This window comes from Erpetoichthys calabaricus, chromosome 8, assembly GCF_900747795.2.
Source record: "Erpetoichthys calabaricus chromosome 8, fErpCal1.3, whole genome shotgun sequence".
Classification (NCBI taxonomy): domain Eukaryota; kingdom Metazoa; phylum Chordata; class Cladistia; order Polypteriformes; family Polypteridae; genus Erpetoichthys; species Erpetoichthys calabaricus.
In genome coordinates this window covers 120,908,243-120,921,397 of record NC_041401.2, presented here as the reverse complement: position 1 = coordinate 120,921,397, position 13,155 = coordinate 120,908,243, and the positions used below count along the sequence as shown (strand labels likewise).

The 13,155-nt window shown below is 36.8% G+C and overlaps 1 protein-coding gene across 1 annotated transcript; it reads right to left on the bottom strand.

Annotated features, from left to right (window-relative positions):
- Window positions 1-9,887: 9,887 nt before the first annotated feature.
- mrpl20 (mitochondrial ribosomal protein L20) lies at window positions 9,888-12,734 on the bottom strand. Its single transcript, XM_028807351.2, has 4 exons — window positions 12,518-12,734; window positions 12,211-12,321; window positions 11,633-11,710; window positions 9,888-10,765 (listed from the first exon to the last, which is right to left on the bottom strand). Exons 1-4 carry the CDS (start codon window positions 12,602-12,604, stop codon window positions 10,592-10,594), a joined length of 450 nt encoding a protein of 149 aa, XP_028663184.1. The 5' UTR covers window positions 12,605-12,734; the 3' UTR covers window positions 9,888-10,591.
- Window positions 12,735-13,155: the final 421 nt, after the last annotated feature.

The following is a 13,155-nucleotide window of genomic DNA, read 5'->3' as shown; positions in this document are numbered from 1 at the left end:
TTTAGTGACATATCTTTGTTATCATTTCTCTGTATGTCAATTTCATAAACTCTGTACACAACTACTAGTAAGTCCTGGAGTTAGAATAAGTTTGTGCGTCCTCTTGCATGTCGTAAAAGGTGACTAAAGGAGGTTGGCGCCAGGAAGGGTATCCAGCCATAAACATTTATGCTGCAACACTCTCAGGATTTAGGGTGGCATCTGGAAACCTGGGTGAACACGGAAAATAGCAGTTAAGCCAGCAGAGAGAAACAGAGAAAAAGAGAAAGTCTATGTGATATGAATTAAATAGAGTAACTACATGTATGTCAAATATATCTGAATGTCAATAATATACATAAATTACAGAATACAGTATATTCATGCTTCAAGTATTCCCCAAAGCACTGCACTGATGACTTCACCCAGAGCGAATCATTCTGTTGTGTCCTGTCCTCTTTGTCTCCTGCCCATTTACAAGCTCACAAATCTCAATTATTACCGATAGCAATTGCTTTTGACTTGAGTTGTATCATTTTGGTGTGGAACCACATGAAAGGCATTTTCAGTCTTTGAGTAAATGGTTATCACATGTTTTGCTTTTGTCTGCTTCTCCAGTTGCCTTTTCAAAGAAGTTGACTTTTGGTAGGGTGTTTCCCTTCTAAATCCATGCAGTATATTGTTTCATAAACAGGTAATCTTCTAGTTTTTGATATATGCTTGTGTCATCTCTAATGGTGGAGAAGTGAAGGAATAAAAACTGGAACAGAGTGAGACTGGAGTTGATAGCACATGAATTTATCAGAGTTGGTGCATTAGCAGCTGCATCCCTCTCTATGGTTGTTTAGAGGCAATTGAAGATAAACGTTGACAAATTTCTTTACTACTTCTCCACTATGTTACTCTATTGAAAGTAGGTGTGTTACTTTTTGTATACACTTAGATGAGTCATCCCTAACTAATGTTTTCTGTCAACAAAACACCAAAGCACATTGTCACTATAGTGACTGTATTGCAGAGACTGGATACACTGATATTAGCAAGGTGTAACATTATACAAATAATGCACTGAATTAGTCCATTTACATGGTCATAAAAAAGACAAATAATGTACAACTAAGATGCATGTTCAGTGTTATTTAGTAGAGTCTGAGTAAATATACAGTATTGTGATCTGATCACTTGAGTGCACGTTCATTTGTTTTCTGAAACTGTTTTCTTATTACATAGATGCAGGGAGCCAAATGTCATGCCAGCAAAAGACAGGTACCAACCATCAACAACAACATTTATTTATATAGCACATTTTCATACAAAATGGTGCATCTCTATGTGCTTTACAAGATGAAGAAAGAAAAGCTGATAAAAAACAAAAATAAGATTAGGCAATACTAAGTAAAAAAGAAGAAAAAGACAGCAAAACAAAAAAAAAACTCCAGATGGACAAGAAAAAAATCTATTTCGGGGCACAATTAAAACATACAAATCCACGTTTAACCTTATCTGGTAGTTTAGGGCCTCCTATCAAGTAAACATATTAATTTTTGTGGACATAACAGAATCTTAGAAAGGCATGGACAGAACATTCAAAACCCTCATGAACACTTTTCATTTCTCTATTTCTGTTCTTAAGAATAATGCTTTATCTTTATCAGTCTGAAATTATGTTTAAGAAATCTTCCTCATATATGCATTCTTCTTTTAGATATGCTGTTTACATAAGTTGCATCTGAAAAGTTCTTGATTGGAAGGTTTATTTTTGATAAAAAGAAAGATTCAAAAGAAAAGTAACGCAGAAGAACATCACAGGTATTAACTCATCTCAGCTTGGTGTGTTCATTCCCTTTTTTCTCAAAAGACAATAAAGAAACTTTTGTATCAAATTGTTAAACATTTCTTTGTATTGGGATGAATGGGCTAATATGATGGTTCAGTGGTTAATGCAGATGCAAAATGTTTAATACTGTGTAGCAAAGGGACTCATTCCACCTAAATCAATGGTCGCCTGGAGGACCACCGTGGCAGCAGGTTTTCATTCTAACCCTTTTTTTAATGAGTACCCTGTTTGTGCTGCTAATTAACTTCTTGTGAATTCGTTTTAATTAAATTGCTTTTTTAAGATTTGCTCCCCTGAATTTCTTCATTGTTCCTCTGAATTGCTCCATTTCTTTCCTTAAATGGCACCCAAACAGAAATGAAATGTGAAGTGAGGGAGCCAACAAAGACCAACTAAGTCAAGGCCTCAAATTCCAACCAATTTCGCTCCAACCAGCTGTTTAATGAGGTGCCGATTCTTGTCGTTAATTAAATCAATTCTTTAGTTTCGTGGCTTGTTGCTGCTTTCGTGGTGCATTAGCAGACATTTCAAAAATTGTTGATTTTCCCTTTTCTAAGAGCTTTGTTAAAATGTTTTGTAGACCTGAGAATATCGACGTTCCTGAGATCGTCATCTTTCTTTATTTTCAAATAATGTATGATGGACACCAGTTGTTTTGGCTCATTTTGTATCTCATTATTGTTTGGCCGCCAATTAAGGAAAAACAAACAATTAAGGGGTCTGAGTCTTCCACAGCAAATCAAATAAAAATGAGTTCAAAAGAAGTTAATTAGCAGCAAAATAAGGTCACTCATTAAGAAAAGGGTTAGAATGAAAACCTGCTGCCACGGTGGTCCTCCAGGACTGGAGTTGGTGACCCCTGACCTAAATCATGCATGTATACCACTGAAAGAATTGTTTCTTAAATCATGAGGAATTTCTAAAACATTGAAAATAGACATTTTAAATTTTGATAAAAATAATAGATTGGTTCAGTGGCAAAATGGTTAGCACCCATTGCTCTACTGTGACTTTCTTGGGTTTGAGCCCCAAATCTGGTTGTTATCTGTAAAGAATTTGCACATTTTCCCCATGTCTGTGTTTTTCAGGTGTTCCAGTTTTCCTCCAATGTGGAAGAGCTATACATTTTAGGTTAATTAGTTACTTCATGTTGACCCTGGGTGAGTTTAAGTGTGGATGTGCATGAGTGGGCCAAGTGATAGACTACCTCTCTGTTTAGGCCTTGAGTCCATTGTTGTAGAGATGACCGCTAGCTCCCCATGACCTCTCCTAAACTATTTCGAAGAGCTATTTTTTTTGTACTCTCAAGAGATTTCTCCACAAAATGCCACCATCTGCATGCTTATTTGAATATCAGCTAAGCTGATTTACGTTTTCTTCTCTATAAAATGAAGTTTATTATGATGTAGTGTTGCATGTTGGTTGAACATACAAGTAAAAAATTTACTGTACCTAGCACACACACGACAATACCTCTGTTACTAGATTGCCGCTGCTCTTGTTGACCTTCCTGTGCTATAGTCCTATATTAAGCCATAACTGCCCCCTAGTGGCCTCTTCTTTCCACACTAGAATATCACAATACAGTACGTGTTTGCCTACAAGTGCCATTTTGTCTCTCCTGTGACAGTTCCTGCTGCTCTGTGCTCTCCATGATGCTGACTGCCTCTTTCAACCTGCTCAGACACTCGCATGATTTTAAAATGTATTCAGTATAATATACATTTCTTCTCAAGATGCTATATCTACAGTATATACATTTGATAACTTTTTTATTATCATCAGTTAATAATGTATTTACAGAAATACAAAGATTTGATCTCAGTAGGAGTATTAAGCAAGGTTGCCTTGTCGGCTGAATCCTTTTCTTATTGGTTACTCACATCTTGCCTAGGCTTGTGGGGAAAATATTTTAGGAGTTGGTACCTTAGCCAGGACTTAAAATGTGACAGTTGATGTTGCCATTCTGTTTCAAAGAATAAAACAGAGATTCATAAAGACAATGATTATGTTAAATATTTCTGTGTGCTTTCAGGATTAAACATAATCAAATCTTCAATTTTTCCATTAAAGCAATGCTGAAATATACAGTACAAATGGCATTCCAGTCAAACACTGTGTCACATACTTTCATTTAAGTATTCCAAACTCTCCTAATTCAGTTCAGGGTTGTAGTGTGCTTGAGGAGTGGGGGGCAAAGCTCGAGGTGTTCCTGAAAGGGGGAGTCATTTCATCATCGAGCCACCATTTAAACCAGGGGTCCTCAATCATGGCCCTAGAGGGCCACAGTGGCTGCAGGTTTTTATTCCAACTGGTTTCCTAATTAGGAAGCAGTCCATGCTGATAATGAAACTTGGTATTGAACTGTTTGGCTTGTTAATGCTTGCATTCATCCAAGAGCAATTTTAATTGCACTGTAGAGTTTCCTTCTGTGAGAACATTACCCAAGTGTTTTGTGGACCAGAATAGATTTAAACTTAATGGTCCTTCCAATTCCCCTCATTTCTAAACATTTTTATCACTAATACTTCATGGTAAGCACGTGAGCTGGAGAACTGCTGGTTTATTAGTTATCTGCAACTCATTATTAACTAATGTCTGATTAAGAAAACAGGCAACAATTAAAACTTAAATGCAGCTGCTAAAATCTAAAATAGGCAATTAAGGGTTCTGAATGGTAACAGGCAAGAGAACTAAAATTAAGCCCAAAAAACATATTGCTTTAGTAGTGAATAAAAGGGTTCTAATTAAGAAATTGGTTAAGGTGAAAACCTGCAGCGATAGCAGACCTCCAGGACTGTAACTGAGGACCTCTGATCTACAAAGTAACTAAAATTTGACTCTGATGAATGAAAGCACTAACAAGGCATAGAGTTAAACACCAACTTTCATTATCAGCAAGGACCGAGTTCTAATTAGGACGCTGGCTGGAATGAAAATCTGTAGCCACTGTGGCCCTCCAGGACCGTGATTGAGGACCACTGATTTAAACTAACAATAACATCCGTGGGATGTGAGAAGAAAACCAGAGTAGCTGAGGAGAAAACTCACTGGCATTGAAATACAAATAGCACATGGTGGGCCCAACACAGACAAAGACTGCAAGCCTAGGTTCAAACCACTTCCTGGGCGCTATGAAGCAGAAGTGTTCACTGAATAATATACATAGGTATTTTAATCTATTATAAGGAAGATACAAATATATTTTAATCAAGGATATTTCCTCATACGGACATACTTTGTTGTCTAAATCAGAAGGTCCATCTTGTGCTGTACTCGGGTCCCATGTACTTTTGTTCTCTTTTTAAATAATCCATCAGAAACACAGGATAAAATAACCCTGATATTTTCCAAAAAGAAACTATTTTAGAAAGGAATATGTGTAATGTATTACAATCAGTTGGATTAAGTGTTTATAGCATATAAATTTAAACTTACTAACTGAAAAAGCTTAAGCACATTCTAAATACAAAAACCCTGTGTGTAATATCTTGCTAAATTATTAATAAACATGATTTGAAATTTCTTGTTAAACATTAATTTTCACATTCACAAGCCAACTGGTAAGCTAGCCGACTTTCATAGATATGCATAATTATTCAGTTCATCTTAACTAATTCTGGAACAACAAACACATTTTCTTCCTTCTTATTGTCTGATATTTTTTCCATTTATTTATTTGTAATGCACCAAATGACCAAATCGGTGTCCCATTCTTGGGTAATGAAGTTTACCTTGACCATCTCAGCACTGACATATTCTAAAATTAATTACACTTTTCATAAATAACATTATTTTCAAGTCAGATTTTAAAAGATACTAGGAGGCTTTGCCCCATGTTCACTTCGCTCGCCAACCCCCCGGCCTGCGGTACGTGCCAACCACTCCATGTCCCTGCCGCTCATGTATGTGGATTTCACTTTTGCGATCTTTAGTATCAGTTTTTTGAGACTTTTGGATTTTAGTACTTTCATAATCTCTAACCTGCTCTGCATGTGTATCGTGCCAACATTTTTGAATCCTTTACGATGTTCTACTTTGTCCTCTACTGTACTCTTTGTCTTTTATTTCTGACCGTTTGGAGTCGAGAGTGCAGGAACTGTGTCTGATAATAGCATTCACACGAATGAGAAGTGTTTGGACTGTGGGCGCACCAGCCACTTCTCATCTCTGCCGCTCGTGTATGTGGATTTCACTTTCACCAAACACCAAATCTTTTAATTCTCGCAGATACGCCTCTTCATTGGGAAGAAACACTGCTTTTGCCTGATGGCAACATGAATTAGACGATCTACAAGTTTCTGACTTAAAGTTTAAAGCTGAACAATATCTAAATACTTCTGTCATATCACCTATGTCCATATTTTCGTTCTCTTTTCACTGTTGCGTTACTTCACCAAGTAATATTTTTTGTTAGTGCTAATGCAATGTTTACTACCATTTTTTTTGAGACTTTCGAATTTTAGTACTTTCATTAATGACATTCTACTTTGTCTTCTACTCTTTGTCTTTTCTTCTTCTACTGTTTGTCTTTTATTTCCGCCTCCACTAGGACCTGTTAGGATTTCATTTCATCTCTTGGCACAAAGTCTCGTCTCGAGGGACATGAAATTATCTCTTTGAAAAGGTCTCGTATCGTCCCAAGGTTTTTTTATATAATAGAGAGGATTTAAAAATGTACAGTATTTTCTATGTCCATTTGACCAAAATATTCTAAATATTAATGTCATTCTTAACTGCTGCAGGTTTTTGGCCTTATGATGTGATGGCTAAGGCGCTGTGCTTTAAACAAACAGTTCCCATCTCGAACTCACTGTAAGACCCTGAGCAAGTCAATTTCCTGTGCACCAGGCATAGCTCATACATCAACAAGGAGACCTCTGAAATTCTAAGTGGTAAGTGCACAATATAAAAATATAGAAAAGCAAAAGATTGCACAAATTTTCATTAAAAGTCCTTCCATTTTTAACCCACTTATTCCAGTTCAACTTACAACCCTGAATTTGATTAATCGGGTTTGAGAATGTTATATTAGGTTAATTCAATTCAAAGTCATGGTGACACGCAAGGAACCAGGAAATTCAAAAAAAGAGGACATTTTCTGGAATAAGAACAGGCAGCAACCCACATTAACTTACCTAATTAATAGTATATGTCTATAATTTGCTAATAACTAGCAAGACATGCAAGTTAACTCACCATTCACCACACAAAAATACAATCAAGCAATAGGGTGCCGGTGCCAGGTTTGCCTCAACTGATTGGATCACTGTGATATTCTTTGATAGCATCATAATCTGCCAAAACACAGTAATATAGATTTAAGCTTCAAGTAAACCGAGAGTCTCACAATCACCCGCTGCCAGGGAGATTATAATTCAAAATTGAAACAGCAACACCTCAAGTTTAGAATCAAACAGCTCTGAGATGAAAAAGGACAGGCCAAAATAACAAAGTAAGAAAACGCAGACTACTCAAACTGACCAACTCAAACAACAACTCTGGGCCGTCCTGTAACAACACTAACCTTGTCAGCATGTGCTTGCTGGACTGTGCAAGGCTGGCAAACAACTGAAAAATGATTTTCTATATACTTGTTCTTTCCTCACCAGGACATTGTGTGTATTTCATACAGGAGCATCATATTTCTTGTTTCTTTTCCACACATTGAAAGGGCACACGTAAGGCTTCCTTGGTGGTTTATTCAAGTTTAGCACCATCAGGTGGTCCTCCTTAGCGGTCCAATAAGGATTCAGATGGAACTCAGTACCAATCTGATCCGGGTACTGTCTTGTGCTCAGTACATTCCTGATATTGATCTGCTTTCTCTTCTTTCAGATTACTTTGACAACTATTAAGGGAGCAAAGGATACTGTACTCGAACTGAAAGTGGAAATGCACAATTTATCAAATAAATAAATAAAAGGCAGTCCTGATTTTAAAACTGAGAATAATTTAAATTGCTAAACTGCAAAATTCAGGTTGAACATGCACACATAAACACACAAGGGTACAGGGCCAATGGACCTAGCATCATGATCCGGAAGCAGCCTTATGCAAAGACAATTTTACATGCCACAAGAAGCAATATATTTCTAGAAATTAAATTATATCGAACATATGATGAAATATTGGAAATATTAGAAGACAAAGCTAATGGCTATTATAAACATTTTACTAGTATTTTAAATTATTGAGGGAAGCTTATTACTTACAGTATTTTGCACAATATATGCCAAAAAGGTTGCCAGTTGCTGCCGATACAAACAATCACATTATATTGCAGTTAATGTTTCATGGATGGAGAGGACTGTTCATCCTGTTCATGGTCTTGGGGTGCCGGTGCCAGTTCCTGCAGCATCGGGCACTATCCCTGCATCAGGTACTATTCAGTTTTTTTTTGTTTTGTTTTTTTTTAACATTATTACACAAATTTGTACTATCAGGTAAATGTCTACATGCAAGATTTCTTTAAAATGTTCTTACCTCTGCTATACAGGGCAGCACTGCAGAGCAACTAGTTTATTGCAAAATGTCATCATTCCCTTCCCCGACTGTCACTGAATTTCCTAATTTGTAAAATCAGATTTGATTTTTGCAGTGTTATTATCTTGAAGTATGCACAGTTTGGGTAGTGCAACACATCCTTGTCATTGCCAATGACTAATTTCACTGTGTATCTTAAATTAATAAAATTGTCCTGATCTGTGCTTTTCAGTGGCATACACCCAGGACATTTTTAAAGTGCATTGGTCTTCGTTGGTAGCACAAAAGTCAGTACCTTGCTAGTTCTTTATAAAAACAGGTGTTTTTCAGAAAACAAGTGTGCCTCTACAGAGACCATTGAAATAAATGGGATTGTGATTTGACCAAATATAGTTTAGTTTTGCAGAAACAAAAAGAGTGCATAATTACTGTGTTATTGTGAAAAAAAATCATTTAAAAAAAGTTAATAATGGCCAATAATTGTCCAAATCTATATGTATAGTTCGTGTAGTTTAAATATTCAAGGTCATGAATGGAAAATGTTTGTGAACCCTTTATTAGCTGTTGGAGGCTCCTGTAGCTGGAATGGCCCCAGTCAGTTCTTGCTGAAGCTGCTTACTCAGACCTGTAACTTATCTAGAAGGCTGCTTCTTCTTCTTCTTCTTCATGCAGCTGCTTCAGTGTCACAACATTGGCATGGTTCAGATTAAGTCACAGTTTTTCAATAGAACAGAAGTCAGGGCTGTGATTTGGCCTTTCTAAAATGTGCAAATTCTTCTGTTCAAACCACTCTAATTTCGATTTACTTGTGTGTTTGGGGTCATTGTCATGCTGCATGACTCATCATTTTCTGAACGTCGAATCATAAAAGATGCCCTGCAGAATTTCCCTAATAGAACTTAGACTTCATTGTTCCTTCAATGACCACAACCCATCCAGTCCCTGGGTCAACAAGGCAGTACCACCCCATGATCCTTTAGAAAATCTGTGATCATCACCCATGAAAGCCACTCTTATTCAGGATGTTTCATATGCGATACTGACGAACACAGACATTATCAGATGCATGAAGCGCCTCCCGATCTTTATGGACAGCAGCAACAGTAGTTTTCTTCCATTAGTGCACAGTATGAATGTCTGTAGAAATATATCTTAATGAGGTCATTATTACTACATGTCCAGAGTCCAGTGAAATTCATACTTGCATGTTCCAATCAACATATCACTACTCTCTGCAATGCCATGATCAGAGAGCATAACAGCCTTACCTCAAATATATGCTTTCAACAGAATTGTTTTTTTACTTAAACAGGCCATTCAGATGACAATTCTCATCAGTCCTATTAGTCTAAAATAGGGATATTCAATGATAAGGTTTTCTATGGACTACTCATCCTAAACATTTAAATTGTATAATATTCAAAGATGAAATGTGTCGGGTACTCTTATTTATATACAGTACATACTGTATATGTATATTCAACATTTTAAGATTTCTGCATAAGTTGGACTTCAGATGTAATCAGATGTTCACCCAAGTCATAACAATAGATGTAGAGAAAACAATAAACACACAATTGTATTCTTTCCATTAATTTATTGATCAAAAAGATCAATTTTCAACACAATAAACCCCCTTTTTAAAACAAGTTTTTATACATGTCAAATACAATAACACCACCATCTCATTACCAATAAAATATCAGAATCTTCAACAACCCAAGTTCTCAGTCGATTTATTCCATTAAAGGGTTGCAGTAGCCAAAGGCCCATACTGGCAGCAAAATTTTAATCAAACCTTCGTTTTAAAAACAAAAAGTTCTTTAAGATTGACAAGCATAATTTAAGTAAGGCTGTCAGTCTTTGGAGTTTTTTCTGTCACTGTTGGATTTTTCTTATTACATCTGAATCTAGAGTTACCATCGCTTGCTTCAGCAGAGAACTCAAATTAATACCAAAAAAATCCAAAGTTATTTTTATATTTTTAAATATAATTGTATCTAAACACAAAAACACTTCTTTGTGAATGAAAACCTAATGTAAAATGGAAATTAAAATAACTCAATTATATACATTCCTTTTATTAACAGATTAACTTAGCATCAAAATGGGACATCCTAAGCAACCTCCAGTTTTAGGGTCATTTTACCAATGGAATGGCCCCTACATAAACTCCTTATGGCTCTCCAATTGCATGCTTACCCAGCTTGTGCTTTGGGACGAGTCACTTAAACAAGAGTCAAAAGAGGCCAAGACAACAAGACGGACATTTTGGGCCAAAGCAGCTGCTTACTGTGAATGCACAATACGGGAAAATATGCCTTCAGGTTCTCCTTTGTCCCCAAGGGCCACAAGAAATCCTTCTTCCCGTCTCCTTTTAGCCAGACTGGCCAAAGATTTGAAGGTTCGAGGTTCTGTTATGGCAAGGTCCGACAAGACTTTCCTGTTCAGTGCAACCTGACACTGCAACCAAAAGAGAATGGATATGAGAAAGAGTGTTTACCCTGTCTCATACAGCCGAGTCAATCAGTGTTGATAAATCAACAGATTTTAGAACATGTTCCCATCTGTGATTTGCTACATATTAGTTGAACATAATAAAACTGTGCAGCATTACACGCTTGTATGTTCCTTAGTTTTGAGATACAACAAAAAAATAGGACGTGGCCCCAATTTTACTAAAAAACGAGTGTTAATAAAAAAATAATGTTTCAGAAATAATAAATGTTAATGCTAGATGCATTCAGTTTTTATGTATTATTATATGTCTTTGACTTCTAAAATAGTTGGGCCACAATTGGATATTTGCCAGTTTATAGCTTGCTGAAAATTGTATAAAACCTTTATTTTGTGCTGTAGACTAACATTGGCACTCTATTATCTCCACACTAAACCACATCAGATCTTTCATATTTAGATAGATTATAGTTCTTCTTTAGCAACTAAGCGCCTATCTAAAAGAACTCAAGCTTTCTGATTTATGAAGCAGTAAAAATGGACAAAAATCTTTTCACACCTGTATTTCCAAATGCATATTGTCCATGTATGACAAAGCCTGCCGCAAAAGAGAATTATTCCGGAAAGAGCTTGGCTTAATTAGTAAATGCACAAAATATGAACTTGGTACCTTGAACCAAACTGTATGAAGCAAATCAGAGATGGTCACTCAGGAGGACTCTGTTGATTTTACGTGGATTGACACGGCCACCAGCATGGCACTTTTCCTACAAATCCTCTACAAAAGGTGCCAGTGACATTCAGTCCACATTTTGCTTTTATATTCTGATAAGAGGCACCAGACTCAGACACAACCAGGGTAATGATACTCACTTTGAGAAGATTGTGGATGAGAGCAGGGTATTTCATGCCATGTTCACGGGTAGCAGCAGCAATACGACTAATCCAGAGCTACAAATAAAGAAATGGGTAGTTAAGATTTTTGTTACAGAATCTTTTCATGACACGGTATTAAAAATAATAATGATAAAAGAAAAACTTTAAAAAAATGAAAACGCGCAGCGGCAGTGTTTCAGTTGTACTGCAGACTAGAATATTTTTGTCAGTTCATAGACTGAAGCAAATTTCCATTTTGTACAGAACAAAGCCAATCTGCATCTGGACTAAGATCTTGCTATGCTACGAGGGCAACTCCATGATAAGATGGAAACTCCTCATAATGATTAAATGCCAATTGCTGCCTCGTATTAGCATACCTAAACTCACAAAATATATGAGCGAATGTTGGCATGATAATATATTCTTAGTGGCTATTGTCATTCAATAAAATAATAATGAACTTCTTCCAGGACAACCTGAAATGCTCTAATCAGAGAACACAGATGCTTTCAGAACAATCGAGATTCAAGAAATTGTCGGGATCTCAGTAGACGAAATATAAGCTACATTACCGTCCTCATGATCCTCTTCTTTGCCTTGCGAGCCTTGGTGGCGAACACGAATGCCCGGCGCACACTCCGCACTGCCAGTCGGAAGCAGCGATTTTTCCGACCACGAAAATGCTGAAAAATACATAAATAAATAAGATACATCAGAAAGCCAGAAACGCACTCACGTTGACATCTTCTGGTTTTATATGAAGGTGCTGTCGCAGTGCTCCCTTACTCCAAAGAAAACCCATTCAGCATCTCCTACTCTTGACCCATTTTTCAATTCTCAAATACCCACGTTCTGACAGCCGAGATCCCCATCACTCACCCTGGCATGCTTTAGCACTTCTTGGACTCGCCAGTACCGATCGGGCCCCCTGCTTCGGATCCAGCGCGACAACGAAAGAAACACCATGCTGAACTGCTTATTCGTAACGACCCCTCATCCAGTTACACCCTTAAAGCTGCATGGGCGCCGCCATTGAACTGAAAACGTAACTTCCTATTAGCAAAGGTTGGCGGCCATGTTATGTGGGGATGATTTTGGCTCCGCCTATTTTTTAACTCTTTTTTTTCCACAAGTGAAAATGTCACAATCTGTTTTGTTAAAATTGTCGGCCATGTTACCTAGGGAACATTCACTAAATGTATTTTATAAATGAGTGAGAAACATCCAGTGTAAGGGAACGTTACTTTTAAACGTGAACTGGTGACATTAGTCATTACTTACAAAAAGTTACTAAATATGTTATATATTTACTTTTTACGGTGTATTACATTTTCTTCTTTTTCCTCAAACCAGGCCCCCGAAGATTTGTGGAATGAGTACTGACCGCTGTGCCACTAGATCACTCTGTTTCAGCATATCTATAGAAAATAGATGGATGAATCATTATTGAACTGAAACTTTATTTGTAGGTTTATGTTACTGGAATGGACGAAGAACATTCTTTCAGTTTGGCTGAA

Coding starts and splice junctions, on each gene's coding strand:
- mrpl20 (XM_028807351.2), bottom strand. CDS start 12,604: ATGGTGTTTCTTTCGTTGTCGCGCTGGATCCGAAGCAGGGGGCCCGAT. Junction 11,711..12,210: donor AGAAGAGGATCATGAGGACG/GTAATGTAGCTT, acceptor CTTTATTTGTAG/CTCTGGATTAGTCGTATTGC. Junction 10,766..11,632: donor TCATCCACAATCTTCTCAAA/GTGAGTATCATT, acceptor TTTTGGTTGCAG/TGTCAGGTTGCACTGAACAG.